This window comes from Heloderma suspectum, chromosome 7, assembly GCF_057233095.1.
Source record: "Heloderma suspectum isolate Gila_16-S chromosome 7, 16-S_ref, whole genome shotgun sequence".
Taxonomy (NCBI): Eukaryota; Metazoa; Chordata; class Lepidosauria; order Squamata; family Helodermatidae; genus Heloderma; species Heloderma suspectum.
This window is the reverse complement of record NC_139464.1, coordinates 113,028,335-113,044,550: the sequence shown is the minus strand read 5'-3', so window position 1 is coordinate 113,044,550 and position 16,216 is coordinate 113,028,335. Positions and strand designations below refer to the sequence as shown.

Sequence of the window (16,216 nt, the reverse complement as noted above, 5' to 3'; positions counted from 1 at the left end):
TGTTCAGGCAGGCATTTGGGGTGGGTTAGGGTATTTTAGAAAATGTTTTTATTGTAGAATTTTATTGTTTTAAACTGTTTTATTGTATGTTGTACATCACCCAGAGTGGCTGGGTGACCAGCCAGATGCGCGATTAATAAATTTAATAATAAATAAATAAATATTGTGAAGCACAGTAACCTAGGATAACTAATTTAAGGAAATTCAAGCATTCCCATCCTATAAATTGACAAGCACTCTATTCCCTTACTTACACAATATCCCCTAATAAATGGCTTTGTTTAATAGTTTAAACTGGGACCGGGTAAAAGTCAGATCCATGAAATCAAAAATGGATCCTGATGATTTCATATGATTTTTAAAGGGGACACCCAGAGCACATCTGCCTCCAAGGACTGAACCATAACAATTATGGATCCAGCACTCACTGGTGCTGCCATGGTGTAAAAACATAGATCCAAGGCACAGATAGTTTTTAAAGGGGACACCCCAAAACCACAATCAAATGACAGACCAATCTGCCTCCATGAACTGAACCATAAAAACTATGGATCCACCACTTGTGGGTGCCTCCACACTGCAAAAATGTGGATCCGAGGCATGGATCCTCATGCTTTTTTCAGGGAAAATCCCCCTGTAAAATAGATCAGTCTGCTATTACTGCTGTTTAGAAGACAGACACAGGAAGTTTTCACAGCTATTAGGTTAACTGGGAGGACAATGATTCAGTTCCCCTCAGTTTTGGTTGTGACACTCTGATCTTGTGATCTTAGCACTGGGGTAACCTTATAGAGTTGCCCCTGTGAAGCACAAACTCCACCCACCGATCCACCCCCCCACTGACTCTTTCTACTACTATTCAGTTGTTGTCTCACTGATGAGGGCAAACCTTCTCCCTCCCAGCACCTAAATCCCTAACTTCTCTTCCTTTGGTATTGGGCTGGCAGCTGTATCATTACATAGAACAGCCTCCTTCAATCCAGATGTTTTGGACTACAACTCCCAGCATTCCTGACCATTGGCCATGGTGGCTGGGACTGTTGGGAGTTGAAGTCCAAAACATCTGGAGGGTACCAGGTTCGGAAAGGCTGAGAGAGTGAGGCAGCCACCGCAGGCAGCTGTTTTGGGTGTTTCAGGACTGGTGGTTGTTGTATTTTTACTCCCAGGGAGGGGAAGAGGCTCTTGTAGGATTTTCTGCCTCAGGTGCCAAAATAACTTGCCTGGCTTCATGTACCTTGCCTTTTGTGGGGGCAGGTGAGATCCTTTGCTGCTCTGGCAGCAGAATATCTTGGTTGACCCTTTTGGAGGCCAGCTCCAGCCTAGCATCAAGCCAGCCAAAATTATTTACTGTCTCTTCCTGCGATTTTAATTTAGGGTTGTATGCTGCCTTGCAGGCAGACTGTTTCAGTGGTAAAGTGGGATATTCCTTTAAGTTAAAGAAATGCCTAACACCTCTGAGGCCACAGATGCTTACTCAGCAATGCTCTGAGTTCCAAATGATGTGGTCACCTCAGTTGTGTCTTTTTGTATCTAGCAGCTGTTAGTACAGATGAGGAGCATCATGGGTGACAAAGGGTTGGATCCAGGATCTGCCTTCTGCTCATGGAAAGTCCCTCTGCCCAATTTTTGGGATTCCCCACCTCCAGATCACCTCATTCAGCAGGGTCTCCCGAGTCTCTGTGCAGTATTTCCAAGGGGCTGGAGGATTGCTGCGGGAAGGAGGGGGTGTGGAAATCCACTTCCATCAAAGCAGTTGATCCAGTGTGAATCTGGATCCAACCCAGAGATAGTTGTTTTTGAAATATTTACATAATCGTTTAATCTGTTTATATATTTCAGTGTGTTAGCTACTTAGATTCATAGTTAGTTTAGCTAAGCATTGTATTTACAGATAGGATTTCCTTTATGTTTCATTTATATGTTGATAGTGATATTTACCCCTTCATGGATCACTGCCTTGTTGTGGCGAAGGGGCTTGCGTAATTCAGTGAAGCCTTAAGCTATGCTGTGCAGGGCCACCCAAGACGGACAGGTCATGGTGGAGAGTTCTCACAAAATGTGGTCCACTGGAGAAGGAAATGGCAACCCACTCCAGAATTCTTGCCAAGAAAACCCCATGGAACGTATCACAAGGCTAAAAGAGATGACACCGGAAGATGAGCCCCTCAGGTCAGAAGGTGTCCAATATACTACTGGGGAAGAGTAGAGGATATTTCCAAGTAGCACCAGAAAGAGTGAAGCAGCTGGGCCAAAGCCAAAAGGACACTCAGCTGTGGATGTGTCTGGTAGTGAAAAGAAAATCCGATGCTGTAAAGAACAATATTGTTTAGGAACCTGGAATGTAAGATCAATGAATCAAGGTAAGCTGGAGGTGGTCAAACAGGAGATGGCAAGACTGAACATCGACATCTTGGGAATCAGCGAACTAAAATGGACAGGCATGGGCAAATTTAAGTCAGGTGACCATTACATCTACTACTGTGGGCAAGAATCCCTTAGAAGAAATGGAGTAGCGCTTATAGTCAAGAAAAGGGTGGGAAAAGCAGTACTGGGGTACAATCTCAAAAACGACAGAATGATCTCAGTACGAATCTAAGGCAAACCATTCAACATCACAGTAATTCAAGTCTATGCCCCAACCACTGAGGCCGAAGAAGGTGAGGTTGATCGGTTCTATGAAGACCTACAACACTTAGAACTAATGCCAAAAAAAGATGTCCTTTTCATCATAGGGGATTGGAATGCTAAAGCAGGAAGTCAAGAAATAACCGGGATAACAGGCAAGCATGGCCTTGGTGTACAAAATGAAGCAGGACAAAGGCTAATAGAGTTCTGTCAAGAGAACACGCTAATCATAGCAAACACTCTTTTCCAACAGCACAAGAGGTGACTCTACACATGGACATCACCAAATGGTCAATATTGAAATCAGATTATGTCCTTTGCAGCCAACGATGGAGAAGCTCTATACAGTCAGTAAAAACAAGACCTGGAGCTGACTGTGCTCAGATCATGAGCTTCTTGTTGCAGAATTTTGGCTTAAATTGAAGAACGTAGGGAAAATCACTAAACCATTCAGGTATGACCTCAATCATATCCCTTATGAATATACAGTGGGGGTGAGGAATAGATTTCAGGGATTAGACCTGATAGACAGAGTGCCTGAGGAACTATGGATGGAGGTCCGTAACATTGTTCAGGAGGCAGCAACGAAATCCATCCCAAAGAAAAAGAAATGCAAGAAAGCAAAGTGGCTGTCTGATGAGGCTTTACAAGTAGCTGAGGAAAGAAGGGAAGTGAAAAGCAAAGGAGAAAGGGGAAGATATATCCAACTGAATGCAGATTTCCAGAGAATAGCAAGGAGAGACAAGAAGGCCTTCTTAAATGAACAATGCAAAGAAATCAAGGAAAACAACAGAATGGGAAAGACTAGGGATCTCTTCAAGAAAATCGGAGATATCAAGGGAACGTTTTGTGCAGACGGGCATGATAAAGGACAAAAAAGGCAGGGACCTAACAGAAGCAGATGAGATTAAGAAGAGGTGGAAAGAATACACAGAAGAACTATACAGGAAAGATCTGAATGTTCCTGGTAGCCATGATAGTGTGGTCACTGAACTTGAGCCAGACATCCTAGAGAGCGAAGTCAAGTGGGCCTTAGGAAGCATTACTAACAACAAAGCTAGCGGAGATGACAGTATTCCAGCTGAGCTATTTAAAATCCTAAGAGATGATGCTGTTAAAGTGCTGCACTCAATATGCCAACGAATTTGGAACACTCAACAGTGGCCACAAGACTGGAAAAGGTCAGTTCACATTCCAATTCCAAAGAAGGGCAACGCCAAAGAGTGTTCAAACTACCGTACAATTGCGCTCATTTCATATGCCAGCAAGGTGATGCTCAAAATCCTACAAGCTAGGCTTCAGCAGTATGCGAACCGAGAACTACCGGAAGTACAAGCTGGGTTTCGAAGAGGCAGAGGAACTAGAGATCAAATCGCCAACATCCGCTGGATCATGGAGAAAGCAAGAGAATTCCAGAAAAACATCTATTTCTGCTTCATTGACTACGCTAAAGCCTTTGATTGTGTGGATCACAACAAGCTCTGGCAAATTCTTAAAGAGATGGGGGTACCAGACCACCTTACCTATCTCCTGAGAAACCTGTACGAGGGTCAAGAAGCAACAATAAGAACCAGACACGGAACAACCGATTGGTTCAAAATTGGGAAAGGAGTACGACAAGGCTGCATATTGTCGCCCTGCTTATTTAACTTATATGCAGAGTACATCATGAGAAACGCCGGGCTGGATGACTCACAGGTCGGAATTAAGATTGCCGGGAGAATTGTCAACAACCTCAGATACGCAGACGATACCACCCTAATGGCAGAAAGCGAAGAAGATCTAAAGAGCCTCTTGTTGAGGGTGAAAGGGGAGAGTGCAAAAGCTGGTTTGAAACTCAACATTAAAAAAACTAAGATCATGGCATCAGGCCCCATCACTTCCTGGCATATAGAAGGGGAAGAAATGGAAGCAGTGACAGATTTTATTTTCTTGGGCTCCAAGATCGCCGCAGATGGTGACTGCAGCCATGAAATTAAAAGACGCTTGCTCCTTTGGAGGAAAGCTATGGCAAACCTAGACAGCATAGTAAGAAGCAGAGACATCACCTTGCCGACAAAGGTTCGTATAATCAAAGCTATGGTTTTCCCAGTAGTAACGTATGGCTGTGAGAGCTGGACTATAAGGTAGGCTGAGCACCGAAGAATTGATGCCTTCGAACTGTGGTGCTGGAGAAGACTCTTACGAGTCCCCTGGACTGCAAGGAGGTCAAATCAGTCAATCGTAAAGGAAATCAACCCTGACTGCTCATTGGAAGGACAGATACTGAAGCTGAAGCTCAAATATTTTGGCCACCTAATGCGAAGAGAAAACTCACTGGAAAAGACCGTGATGCTGGGAAAAACTGAAGGCAAAAGGAGAAGGGGACGGCAGAGGATGAGATGGCTAGATAGCATCACCGACGCAATGAATATGAACTTGAGCACACTCTGGGAGAGAGCGGAGGACAGGAAGGCCTGGCGTGCTATGGTCCATGGGGTCACGAAGAGTCGGACATGACTGAACGACTGAACAACAACAACTGCTATTTAAGAGTATTAAGGTGCAATCCTGTGCATGTTTAGACAGAAAAAACTTATACTCACTGGGGGATGCTGGGAGCTGATTTTTTTCTCAGTCTAAACATGCATAGGATTGCGCCCTTAATAATCTAGGTAGAGAGGCTAGATAGGTAGGTTAATATTCTATATTTGACTGTTCCTTCATGTAGGCAAAACCATTTACCAACTAGGAGACCAAATGTAATTATGTGATATTGTAGCTTTTTTGTAAGGGTGATAAATAAAAGCATTTGGAGGACTTGCCTTCTGACCTCAGCTCACTTGGCCTTTTTGTGTTTTCCTTGACTTTTCTCAGGGAAGGCTTATTTGATTTGTGTAGAAATCCCCCCCCCCCATCCCTCTAGAATTACAGTTCCTAGGAAAGAGGCAAATACTGTAACCACTGGAGGTCTACAGTATAGATCTCCCACATGGGGCACCATACATTTGGGCAGGGAGGTGAGACAAAAGTTTTCTCTGGGTGCAGGAATTTCAGAACAGAAACTGATACCAACAGCAGACATGTTCATGTTCTTAAGAACAAAGAGGTGAGATGTTTAAGCAGTGATTACATTAACTGGGATTCCTAAGTGTCACTTGCCCCTGGCTTTGGTTGTGACAGTCCAGTTTTGATCAAGATGTGAAGGTTGCCTCTTCCTAACAACTGTCTCTGCTTGTCCTGTGGGTACAGGCACCCCCCCCCCCACACACACACACAAACAATGCCAACCTCTTAACATCTGTATCTTGGGTTTGTGAGGCAACTCTATCTACAAACCAGGCAAAATTCCTTATTTACTGCTGGGGGCTTTATTGAATTGGACATTGGCCAACTGCCTGGTGGGCTGTTGTAGTGGAAGAGCAGGATATACTTTTAGAGTAAATGCATATGAACTGTATCAAGTCACAGTGATGTTTGCTCAACAGTGCTCAGAGTTGTGGCTGATGTCACCAAGCCGTTGCTACTCAGATGGGCCCTGTTCTTTGTTTGCTGGTTTTTTTACACCACTCTTCAGCCAAAAAAGGCTCCCAGAGCAGCTTACAATGATTAAGCATGAGACAGTCCCTGTCCTCAGGCTCACACTCTAAAAGACATGACACAAAAGGAAAAGGGATTGGGAGGGAGGAGGAAAAAAACAAAAGCAAAACTCTGGCACTCCTTCGTTTCAAAGTTCTTATAGGTGTTCTTTCTGGTAGGGAAGAGCAAAGCGATCTGCCCATAGCTGTTCCCTCCCTGGCCAGTGTGTGGGGCCTGGTTGTCTCCCCCTTGTTGCAACATTCTTTCTGAGAGGCAGGGGTGCAGCCTCCCAGTGGCCCCTGGTCCTCTGGCCAGTGGATGAGGCCAGAGCTTGCAGTCCCAGGGAATATTTGTAATATGTACCAGAGGCTTAGTCTCTTTCAGTGGCAATAACCCAGAGTTATCAGTCATCTGTTCCCTCCCTTTCTCTACCAAGCTAATTTCTATCCTCAATGAAATGACCTGCGAGGATAAGGTGAGTTACTTGGCAGAGTCATTTAGAAAACACATCTCAAAAGCTCAAGGCCCCTTCATGGCAGATCATTCACGGATACGAGAAGGAATCACAATGCAGAGGACTTTGCCAAGCACTTCATAAACCTGATCACCTTGATCGTTACAGCACCCCTGGTCAGCATTATTACCCCCATGTTAATAGTTAGCAATTTTCTAACTGAGGTGTTGGTGAAGTTGGAGAGGTTAGTGGCATATTATGGCTCGTTTGGAAATATTTACCTCCTTGGCACATTTAGTCTGGTCCTATATTTTGAATGAGTTAGACTGATAGTTCACTACTAATTGTATTTACAGGTACAAATCCATTTCCTTTTTGTGTTGTGTGTTTTAGATTTCCAGAGTGTTAGCTGTTTTATTCTATTGTGCCCCCCCCCCCCCCCGGTCTTGTGGCACTTTAAAATGGAAGGGTTGGATCCCAATTTGGATGCGTTTTACTGGGCTGATGGAACTGGCTTTCCCCATGCCCCTCCTCCTCAGACAAACCCCTTCACCCTGCTGAAAATGCTACACAGAGGGCCAGGGGACACTGCTCAGTGGGGTGAGATGTGGTGCAGGATGAGAGGGGGACCCCCCAAAATCGGGGGGGGGGGACACCTTCCATGAGCAGAGCCCTTCATCCATGGATCCAACCCTAACGTGTTTATTCTAGTATAAGCTTTTGTGAACTAGAGTCCACTTCATCAGATGCCTCTAATAACAGTTCAGGCCTTTGATGAAATGGACTCTGCTCCACAAATGCTGATGACAGAACAAATTTGCTAGTCTTTAAGGTGCTGCAAGATTCTTTTCAAAATGAAGAAAGAATCCACAAAGGGACATTTTGCCTTTTGGACCTGGAAATCAGTTTTATGTGAACTCAATGTTGAGAGCTATATAAGATTACACAGAAGATATTCATTGTGTTACTTTGGCTGCAATCCTATACCCTTACCTGGGAGAAAGCCCCATTGAACTCAGTAGGATTTACTTCTGAGTAAAAATGTACATTGCCTTATATTTATATCTATGTGTTAAATCTATGTATATCTATATATGTATATTTCTAGAGATATATATGGATTTAAATTTACATATTTAATTGGTCAAAATTAAGTGTTTTAGGCTGCAGTCCAATACTTCATGAACTTAATAGGACTTACTTCTGAGTAGACATGTGTAGGATTGCACTGTTATAGTTTAGCTACAAATTATATTTGCAGATATACTTGCTTTATATTTCATTTATATAATTTATATATTCATATATCTATATGTATCTATATATCTATATGTATCTATATATTTATATCTAGATATATGTGAATAATTACATAAATAGTCAAGTTAGGTAGGTAGGTTAATACATTACATTTGACCACATTCTTTCATGCAGGCAAAGCCATCTACCAGGTAAGATCTTTCTTATTGTAGGTTTTCTGCATATAAGGTAAGACCATTGAATTAACATCGAGGGTGCCGAATCCTAACCACTAGACCACCAGGAATTACAAGACTGAAAACTAATGAACAGGGTGCTTCTAGACTCACACCTCCTAACACTACTAATTAAAAAAAAACCTTGAGGAACTATTCTGCATTTCCCTCTGTATGCCCCAGCCATTGGCTGCTAGGTTTTGGAGGTGCTGAGACAGTGATAAGCCAGATCCAGGTTTGCTTACGAGGAGACTTTATTGAGCACTTACAGCACGCAGGCATACCCAATCGTTGGATCAGACAGCTTCTCTGAACCCAGAGCGAAGGGGTACAATGGGTCTTATACCATTCATGTCAGCAGTGAGGCAGCATGACAGCAGCAAGCGTTAATTGGCATTCATCTGCAATTTTCCCAGCATAGGCTAACAGCCCCACGTCAGAGGGGAAACAATCAGAACTTTCCCAGCACAGACACCTGTAAACATAGCTTAAACAGAGCCTCACTTCTCAGGCGCTTCCTAGGCCCTGAGAAGATAAACCGTAGCTTGGTAGCATGGAATGTGCTGAGGCAGGGATATCGACCTTTGACTCAACTCACAAGCTCGGAGGCCCACTAGCAAGGAAATTGCACTTAATAATGAACCAAAGCAAAGCGTTACGGATCTCTAGGCCCCTCTAAAACCAAGGTGACTTGGTTACAGGCCTGGGGCCATTACACCCTCCTGAACAGGCTTTCTTAGGTCAGAAAAAAGGCAGAAAAAAACACGGGAAGTTCACAAATGGAAAATGCGGGAAGTAAAATCCCATGAAGGAGGCAGGGTGATTGCACAATAAAAGCCTGAAGCATCCCGGGTCAGATGATTGCCTCCAGGCCATCAGAGAAGGAAACAGGAATGTTTGGACCTGAGAGAGATTAAAGCTGGGCAGAGAGGTGATAGAAGGGGAGCTCCTGGGAGCTCTCCAGGTGATTTGCGGTTTGTGCTTCAACAATAGTGGCAAGAAAAACACTTTTTCCCCTCCAAAATTAGGTTTCTGACAGAAAAAAATGCTTGGGGGAAAGCTGGAGTAGATTTGGGTGTGAGCTTCAGTTGTGGTACTGAAAACAAATTCCTAGGCTCACCATATCCTCAGAGGCACTTTGTTCCGCAATTGTATGTCTGTCCTCTTGAGCTATGGTTTTGCACTTTGCTCTGGGTTGAAGGCCTTGGGGTCCTAATGAAAAACAGCATAGATCCCACAAGCCTAAAGTCTGACCTGGTTGAATTTCCTTTTGAAAGGTTCTCCTTCAAATGTTATCTGTGCAGTTTGATGACACGTTTAGGTGGGTAGGTTAATACGTTACATTTAACAATTCCTTTATTATGCAGGCTGAGACATTTACCAGGTAAAAGATCTAATCATCCTATCTCACTTCTACCTTTTCTATCTAAAATCCTGGAAAGAGTGGTTCTCTCTCCATTGGCACCTTATCTAGTTCATTTATTTATTAGATTTATTAGCCGCCCATCTGGCTGGCCACCTGGCCACTCTAGGCGGCGTACAATACAAATAATACAAAATACAACAAATTTACATAACCAACTGAACAAAACAACATTGCTCTAAAAAACCCGAACCCATCCCAAGTGCCTGCCTGAACAGCCAGGTTTTCAAAGCCCAGTGGAAGGTCATCAAATTATTAGTTCTTCATAATTTTATTACCCCTTTTCAGTCAGGGTTTTGGGATGGTCACTTAACAGAGATGGCGTTATCTCGTGTCTTGAATGATGTCCTTGTGGCCAAGTCCCAGCCCATACATCTGTGCTGGTGCTGTTGGACCTTTCAGCAGCATTTAATACTTTGGACCAAGGGATACTTTTGACTCAATTGGCATCTCCCGGCATTGCTCTTTCCTGCTTTATTTTTTGTCAAATTATTCTTTTTCAGTTTTTTCCTGGCATTCAGACCCTTTTTTGTTCACAGTTGGAGGTGCCTCAAGGGTCCATCCTTGGACCTTTTCCTTTTCCTTTCTATACCCTTCCCTTGGGCTCCCTTATCTCTGATTGTGGTTTTCAGCATCATATGTATTCCGATGATACCCAGGTCTATCAGTCCTTTGACCAACTTGGGGAGAGAGAGAGCATCGGTGGGAGATGGTTTGCTACAGATTTCTTCTTGGATCTCTGCCCCCTGCCTCATGTTGAATATGGACAAAACCAAAGTCTTGATTTTCTGCCCTGATTGTCCTCCTTTTCCTTCCTTACCTCCCCTTTGCCTTCAAGGTATTCAGCTTGCCCCAGTCCCCATTGCCGGGATCCTGGTGGATGATCGTCTCTCGCTGTGCTCCTTTACTGAGCAGTGAGAGCACAGCAAGGACCTCTAACTTCTACTTAATGAATATCCGCCGGATCTGCAGGTTCCCGTCTCAGGTGACAGCGGATATTCTGGTTTGGGCCTTAGTTGTTCCATGCCTAGACTATTGTAATAGACTTCTGGCAGGCCTCCTTTTTTCCTCTCTTCATCCTGTAATCTTGGTTCAGAGCAATGCTGTCAGAACTGTTCTGGACCTTCCCCGTTTTGTTCATATCACCTGTTATTGTAGGGCCTTGCACTGGCTTCCATTGAAGGCCGGGGCCCTTTACAAGATTTTGGTCCTGGCCTTTAAGGCCCTAAGGTTGCATTACCCAGACTGTCTATCCTCTCAGCTGTCCTGGTATGTCCCAGGGCAGGCCACTAGTTCCACGGGCCAGGCTCTTCTGACCTGCTCTACTTCACGGATTGTGGTGTCCTGTTATCGTGCATTCCAGGACCTCGTCCCGCCGTGGCTCTCCCTCCCCCCACCACTATGACAGAGTTTGGAGGTGTTTAAGAAAGGTTTGAAAACTTACCATTTCGAGTAGGTGGGGAGTGGTTGGTTGTTTCTGAGGTGAAGCATGGTCCCATACATTGGGAGAGAGATATGATGCAAAACATCCCTTTCTGGGTGCAGGATTTCAGAGCAAAACCTAAACTGAACAGAAGACATGTCTGAAATTCTTGTCCCTTAGAAAACTGAGGCTTGGCCAACTAATGGATTGTCCCCAAGTTTTGATCTCACTGAAGTCCCCACGTGGGGTTGCCCCTCTGGAGGGCAAACTCCAACCCTTGCCTAATCCTACCACCACTCAGTTGTTGTCTTGCTGATAAGGTCACACACACCCAAATACTCAGCCCCCTAACTTTGCTTTCTTTGGCACTGGAGGGAATCACCAGTCCAGCAGCCAGCCAGCTATGACAACTTTTTTATTGGATGAGACTGAAGGAGTTCCTAGGCTCCAGTTAGATAAGCATGTAGAATACGTTTCTAAGAGCCCTTCTCAGATCCCCCTTTCTGGGGGTAGTCAGCTGCCTGTGGTCTCTTCTCCATCAGTTTCAACTGCCAACCAGGTAGCAATTATACTCCAGAGACACTGAAGAGGCAGAGGAAGTTTTAAAAATAAATAATTTTTAACTGATTGTTGAAAAGCTGAATAGTGAACAGCAGCCTCCTTTCCTCATCAATGCAGACATCTTCACCACCGTGTGGAGGGGGCGGGGGGCTCAGTGCACCCCCAATCCTTGGTAATCGCTTGAAGACCCCCTTCTCACTATAAACACATAAAGGGAGCTTTTGTCTCACTTCTCAATAAGCTGTATCTAGGGATGTACGAAATGACTTACCGGTTTCATTTCGTGACATCCGCGGTGGGGGGAGGCACTCCGTCCCTCCCCCCAAAATCCTCGCCGGACGGCTCTGCTCCACAGCAACATCCGTCCGCTGCTGGGCTGCGCAGGGACGCAAATGGTGGCCGCTGCAGCTGCCGCCATTTCCATCCCTTTTTTTCACTGTGATAGGCTACATAAATATTTAGCGAAAAAAAGGGAACGCAAATGGCAGCGGCTACAGCAGCCATTTGTGTTCCCTTTTTTTTCCCAGTGATAGGCTACGTAAATACTTACGTAGCCTATCACGGCCTCCGCAGGGACGCAAATGGTGTCCCTGTGTTAGCCGTGATAGGCTACGTATTTACATAGCCTATCACAGGAAAAATCATGAGGCAAATGGTGGCTGCAGACATGGCCACCATTTGCAAAGCAGCGCGAACGGCACCAGGTAGGTGTTCTGTTTTGCGCACCTTTCACGGGGTGGTGGGGCAGGGGGGCTTCGTTCTGCCACGGATTTCGGAAGGAGATCCGTGGCGGAATCCTCTGCCATCCCTAGCTGTATCCCATGCCAATTACACATCAGAACCAGTTCTTAAGACTATTAAACTGAACTGTTCCTTTTACTTCTGTACTCCCCTTCCAAGTGCCTCAGAACCTTCTCTTCCCCAGCTGCTTCAGAATCTTTGCCCCCTTCCTTGGGAAGGTTGGCTCTTTTCAAATACTCATTCACACTCTAGATCCCACATTGACTTAGAAAGAAGCTAGTTACTTATATGGGTTATACCACCCGTTAAAATTTCTCCCCAGTGACTTGTTTTATGTGAAGTGTACACTTGTTCCTAGGATGCAACAATGCAGAATTGGCTGAGACACACATTTAGTTTATAGCTCTCCTCCATTAAACCAGCCCCAAATGAGAGCTGCCAACCCCAAAAACAACACAGAAAACTGACAGGAAGAAACAAACGATGAGACTGGCTTTGGAAAGAGAGGGGTGTGTGTGTAGGGGTGTGTGTGTGTGTGTGTGTGTGTGTGGCGGGGCTTGGCTCCTTTTTAGGTGTTTTTGCTGGCAGCTTAAGTAAAAAACAAACCAAATGGTGCTTTATAACATGGTTTTATTTTTCTTACAGTAACATAACTCAGTTAGCTCATATCCGTAAATTCTCTTTTTCAAGCATAATGTCTAGGTGATTAAAAAAACACTTAAGAAAAAGGTGAAACAAGATACCAACAAGAGAGCTTTCGGGCAGCATCCAATGTGACAGTACTGCTGGTGTAAATTGTGTTGCACTAGTTTAAACAACCTCAAACGCAATGCCAACAGTGCTTGCTGGCGCAACAGGTTTCCCTGGAAACCCTGCGGCATCAGCAGGCACAGCTGGCCTTGTGAAATTGCTCATTTACCTAAGCAGGAGTGTTGCACTGGATACTGCCCTTTAGGACCAGTTACTTTAATCTTATCCTTTTGGTTAAATAGTAAAATCCACAAGCTACTGAGAACTGTACCGTTTGAGGTGCCTTTGGAAAAATATAGGTTTTTGTTTAAAATGTTTAACTACTAAAATATATCATTAAATCAGTCAAATATATGCATTACTTTCCCAATTAGAAATGAACCAGACCTGCAAATGAAACAGCACTAATTTTGGCTCCTCAGTATTCTGTCTCAACATCTTTCTCAATTCCAGTCATACCTGCAGGTATCTGTGAGAGCCCAAACCCGGAAGGCGATCGCTCTCACCATCTTGAAAGGTGCTGGGCATGTGCAGCAACTTGTCGGGCCAAGTGCAGCCACATCTAAGAATGCAGCAGACATACGTTCCATGACTCACCATAATTGTGAGTGGGACCTCAGAGCAGATGAACTCAATTCTTCAGGGCCCCGACTCATTTTTCTTCCTGATTCAAATTATCACACGCTCTTTCATTCACATACCCATATGCACATCGTATGTGAAACATGTGCATGAGCTCAAGTGATGCACTGGAGATTGCGCAGGCACATGCACATGGATACACTTGTAGTTGCCCACAAGACTGCAAAACTATGCAAACACATGTTTATGCGCATACATAAATGCACATGTGGGCATCCATGCACATCTTTTCAACTCTCAAATAACAAAACTACCCAGTGGAACTAATATTCTCACTCTTTGAACCATCTTAGTTCAAATAATTATTATAACCGCCATCTTCAGTCAGTTAGAAAGAGATCTGATAACTTGTTTACAAATATTCATTCTTCCCAAACTAAATCTCCATTACATAGAAGTAAAGCCTAACAATTTGCATTGAAATCAATAGAAAAAGCCTATTAAATTCCAAAGATTAGGCTTTCTAGTAGAGAGTGGGAATGGACACATTTGCGTAGGAAGTGCAGTTCTCATTTATGAGCATTTTTTGAGGACAGTGCTTAGATGATACAGTCCATAACATGAATCTGAAGTGTATCTATATCAGGAAGAACCATTCCACACTTTGGGCAAGAATGTATTGGGATATTCCTTTGTTGCTGCTGCCAACCATCCTGATCTTCTGTTCCTGCAGAGAGAGATTTTTCACTTTTGAGAAATGAAGTACTTAAATCATGTATAGGAACATTCATGGCCATCGGTCTGACCCGACCATCTTAGTTATTGTGATGTTCCTGGGTGGGCTACACCTTTTCCCCAGCCTCCACCTCTGAAACTGAGAAATAAACCCCTCAGGAAACACCTGCTTTCACCCGGATCAGTTGTACCCACTGACAGTTGTACCCTAACTTCAGCCCTTTTATGCTCCCTGGGTTCCAGAGAACCGCAATTCGCTCACTTGGTTCTCTCAACCCACTACAGGAGAAGTAACAAGGAAATAGATTTGATAAGGGTAGCACAACCATTCACTCAACAAATGAGTCTGTATGTTAAAAAAACACACAATAAAAATAAAAGATTTATTTGTAACACAGTTATATATTATTATTAATTAATGCTTGCTCCAAACTTCCCTACCTACTCTACCTCTTCTAAAACCCTATATACAACCCCCCTTTCTGACTAGATGTTGCTTCTTCAATCCCTAAGGCCCTGACTCCCGTCCATTCATTCCTTATATAACCTCAGAATCCTCACACATGCACAAGCCCCTCCCACCTTTCACTCACTCTCTGACACATTATTAACCCTCTCTTACCTGGGTCACATTTAACAATGAAAACACAATACATTAATATAATAGGCATATGTTAGTTATCTTGTTGAAAGTATCCAAAAAACTGGAATATTTTTACTGCAAGACGTTAACTCCAGCCTTGGATAAAACGTTTTGCTACCAGCTGCATGCAAATGGACATTTGCCAGTCATCTGAGAATGCGCTCTCCCTCAGTCCATACTGTAGATAAGTCCCACCAAGTAAGTAAATAAGTATAACAACAACAACAACAACAACACTAATAGGAGAGGACACCTCCTGACTCAAGTAAATACACTGCACGTGTATTTACAAATGCAAAATCTAGTAAACTTCAGATTGGATTACTGCAGTGCTTTGTAACGTGGGGCTCCTCTTGAAGTTGACCCAAAAGCTTCAACTACTGCAGAGTGTGGCTAGTGTTAATGGGTGCAGCCAGATGGGCTCATATTACACTGATTCTAAGAGAGCTGCAATGGGTGCCTTCCTGGGCCAATTCAAGATGTGGTAAGAACATAAGAAGATAGATAAGAAGATGTGGTAAGAACGTAAGAAGAGCCAGACCAAAGGCTCATCTAGTCCAGCATTCTGTGAATAAGAGGACACAAGTGTAACAGCACCTTCCCACCCATGTTCCCCAGCAACTTGTACAAATAGACATACTGTCTCTAACGCTGGATGTACCATACAGCCATCACAACTAGTAGCCATTGATAGCCTTATCCTCCATGAATTTGTCCAATCCCCTTTTACATACATCCAAATTGGTGGCCATCACTACATCTTGTGGAAGTGAATTCCATAGTTTAACTATGCTCTGTCCTGTATCTCCCACCAATCTGCTTCATGGGATGACCCCAGGTTCTAGTATTATGAGGGAGAAAAATGCCTCCGTACCCACTTTCTACACATCATGCATAATTTTGTACACCTCTATCATGTCTCACGTTACTCACCTTTTTTCTAAGCTAAATAGTTCCGTACATTGTAACCTTCCCCCATAGAGTAGAGTTGTTCCAGTTCCTTGATCATTTTAGTTGCCCCTTTTCCAGTCTACAATATCCTTTTTTAGGTGCGGTGACCAGAAGTGTACACAGTATTCCAAGTGTGATCACACCATAGACTGTTAGAAGAACAGTATGATATTGGCAATTTTATTTTCAATTCTTTTCCTAATTATGCCTACCAAGGAATTTGCCTTTTTTTACAGCAGCTGTACACTGAGTCGACATTTTCATCAAGCTGTCCACCACTACCCCAAGTTCTCTT

At 43.8% G+C, this 16,216-nt stretch overlaps 2 protein-coding genes across 31 annotated transcripts in view; both read right to left on the bottom strand.

Annotated features, from left to right (window-relative positions):
• The window catches only part of MCM10 (minichromosome maintenance 10 replication initiation factor), a 59,000-nt gene extending 47,966 nt beyond the window's left edge, over positions 1-11,034 (bottom strand). The window contains exon 1 of the mRNA XM_084811586.1: positions 10,980-11,034. The gene's annotated coding sequence lies outside the window, so the exon portion shown is untranslated. The remainder of the gene's footprint in view (positions 1-10,979) is intronic.
• A 1,839-nt stretch (positions 11,035-12,873) lies between these two features.
• OPTN (optineurin) overlaps positions 12,874-16,216 on the bottom strand; it is an 82,498-nt gene continuing 79,155 nt past the window's right edge. For all 30 annotated transcript variants that reach the window (XM_084811594.1, XM_084811596.1, XM_084811595.1 and 27 more), the window contains one exon: positions 12,874-14,319. In XM_084811594.1, the coding sequence (XP_084667720.1) occupies positions 14,192-14,319 (128 nt within the window). In that variant the 3' untranslated portion in view covers positions 12,874-14,191. The remainder of the gene's footprint in view (positions 14,320-16,216) is intronic.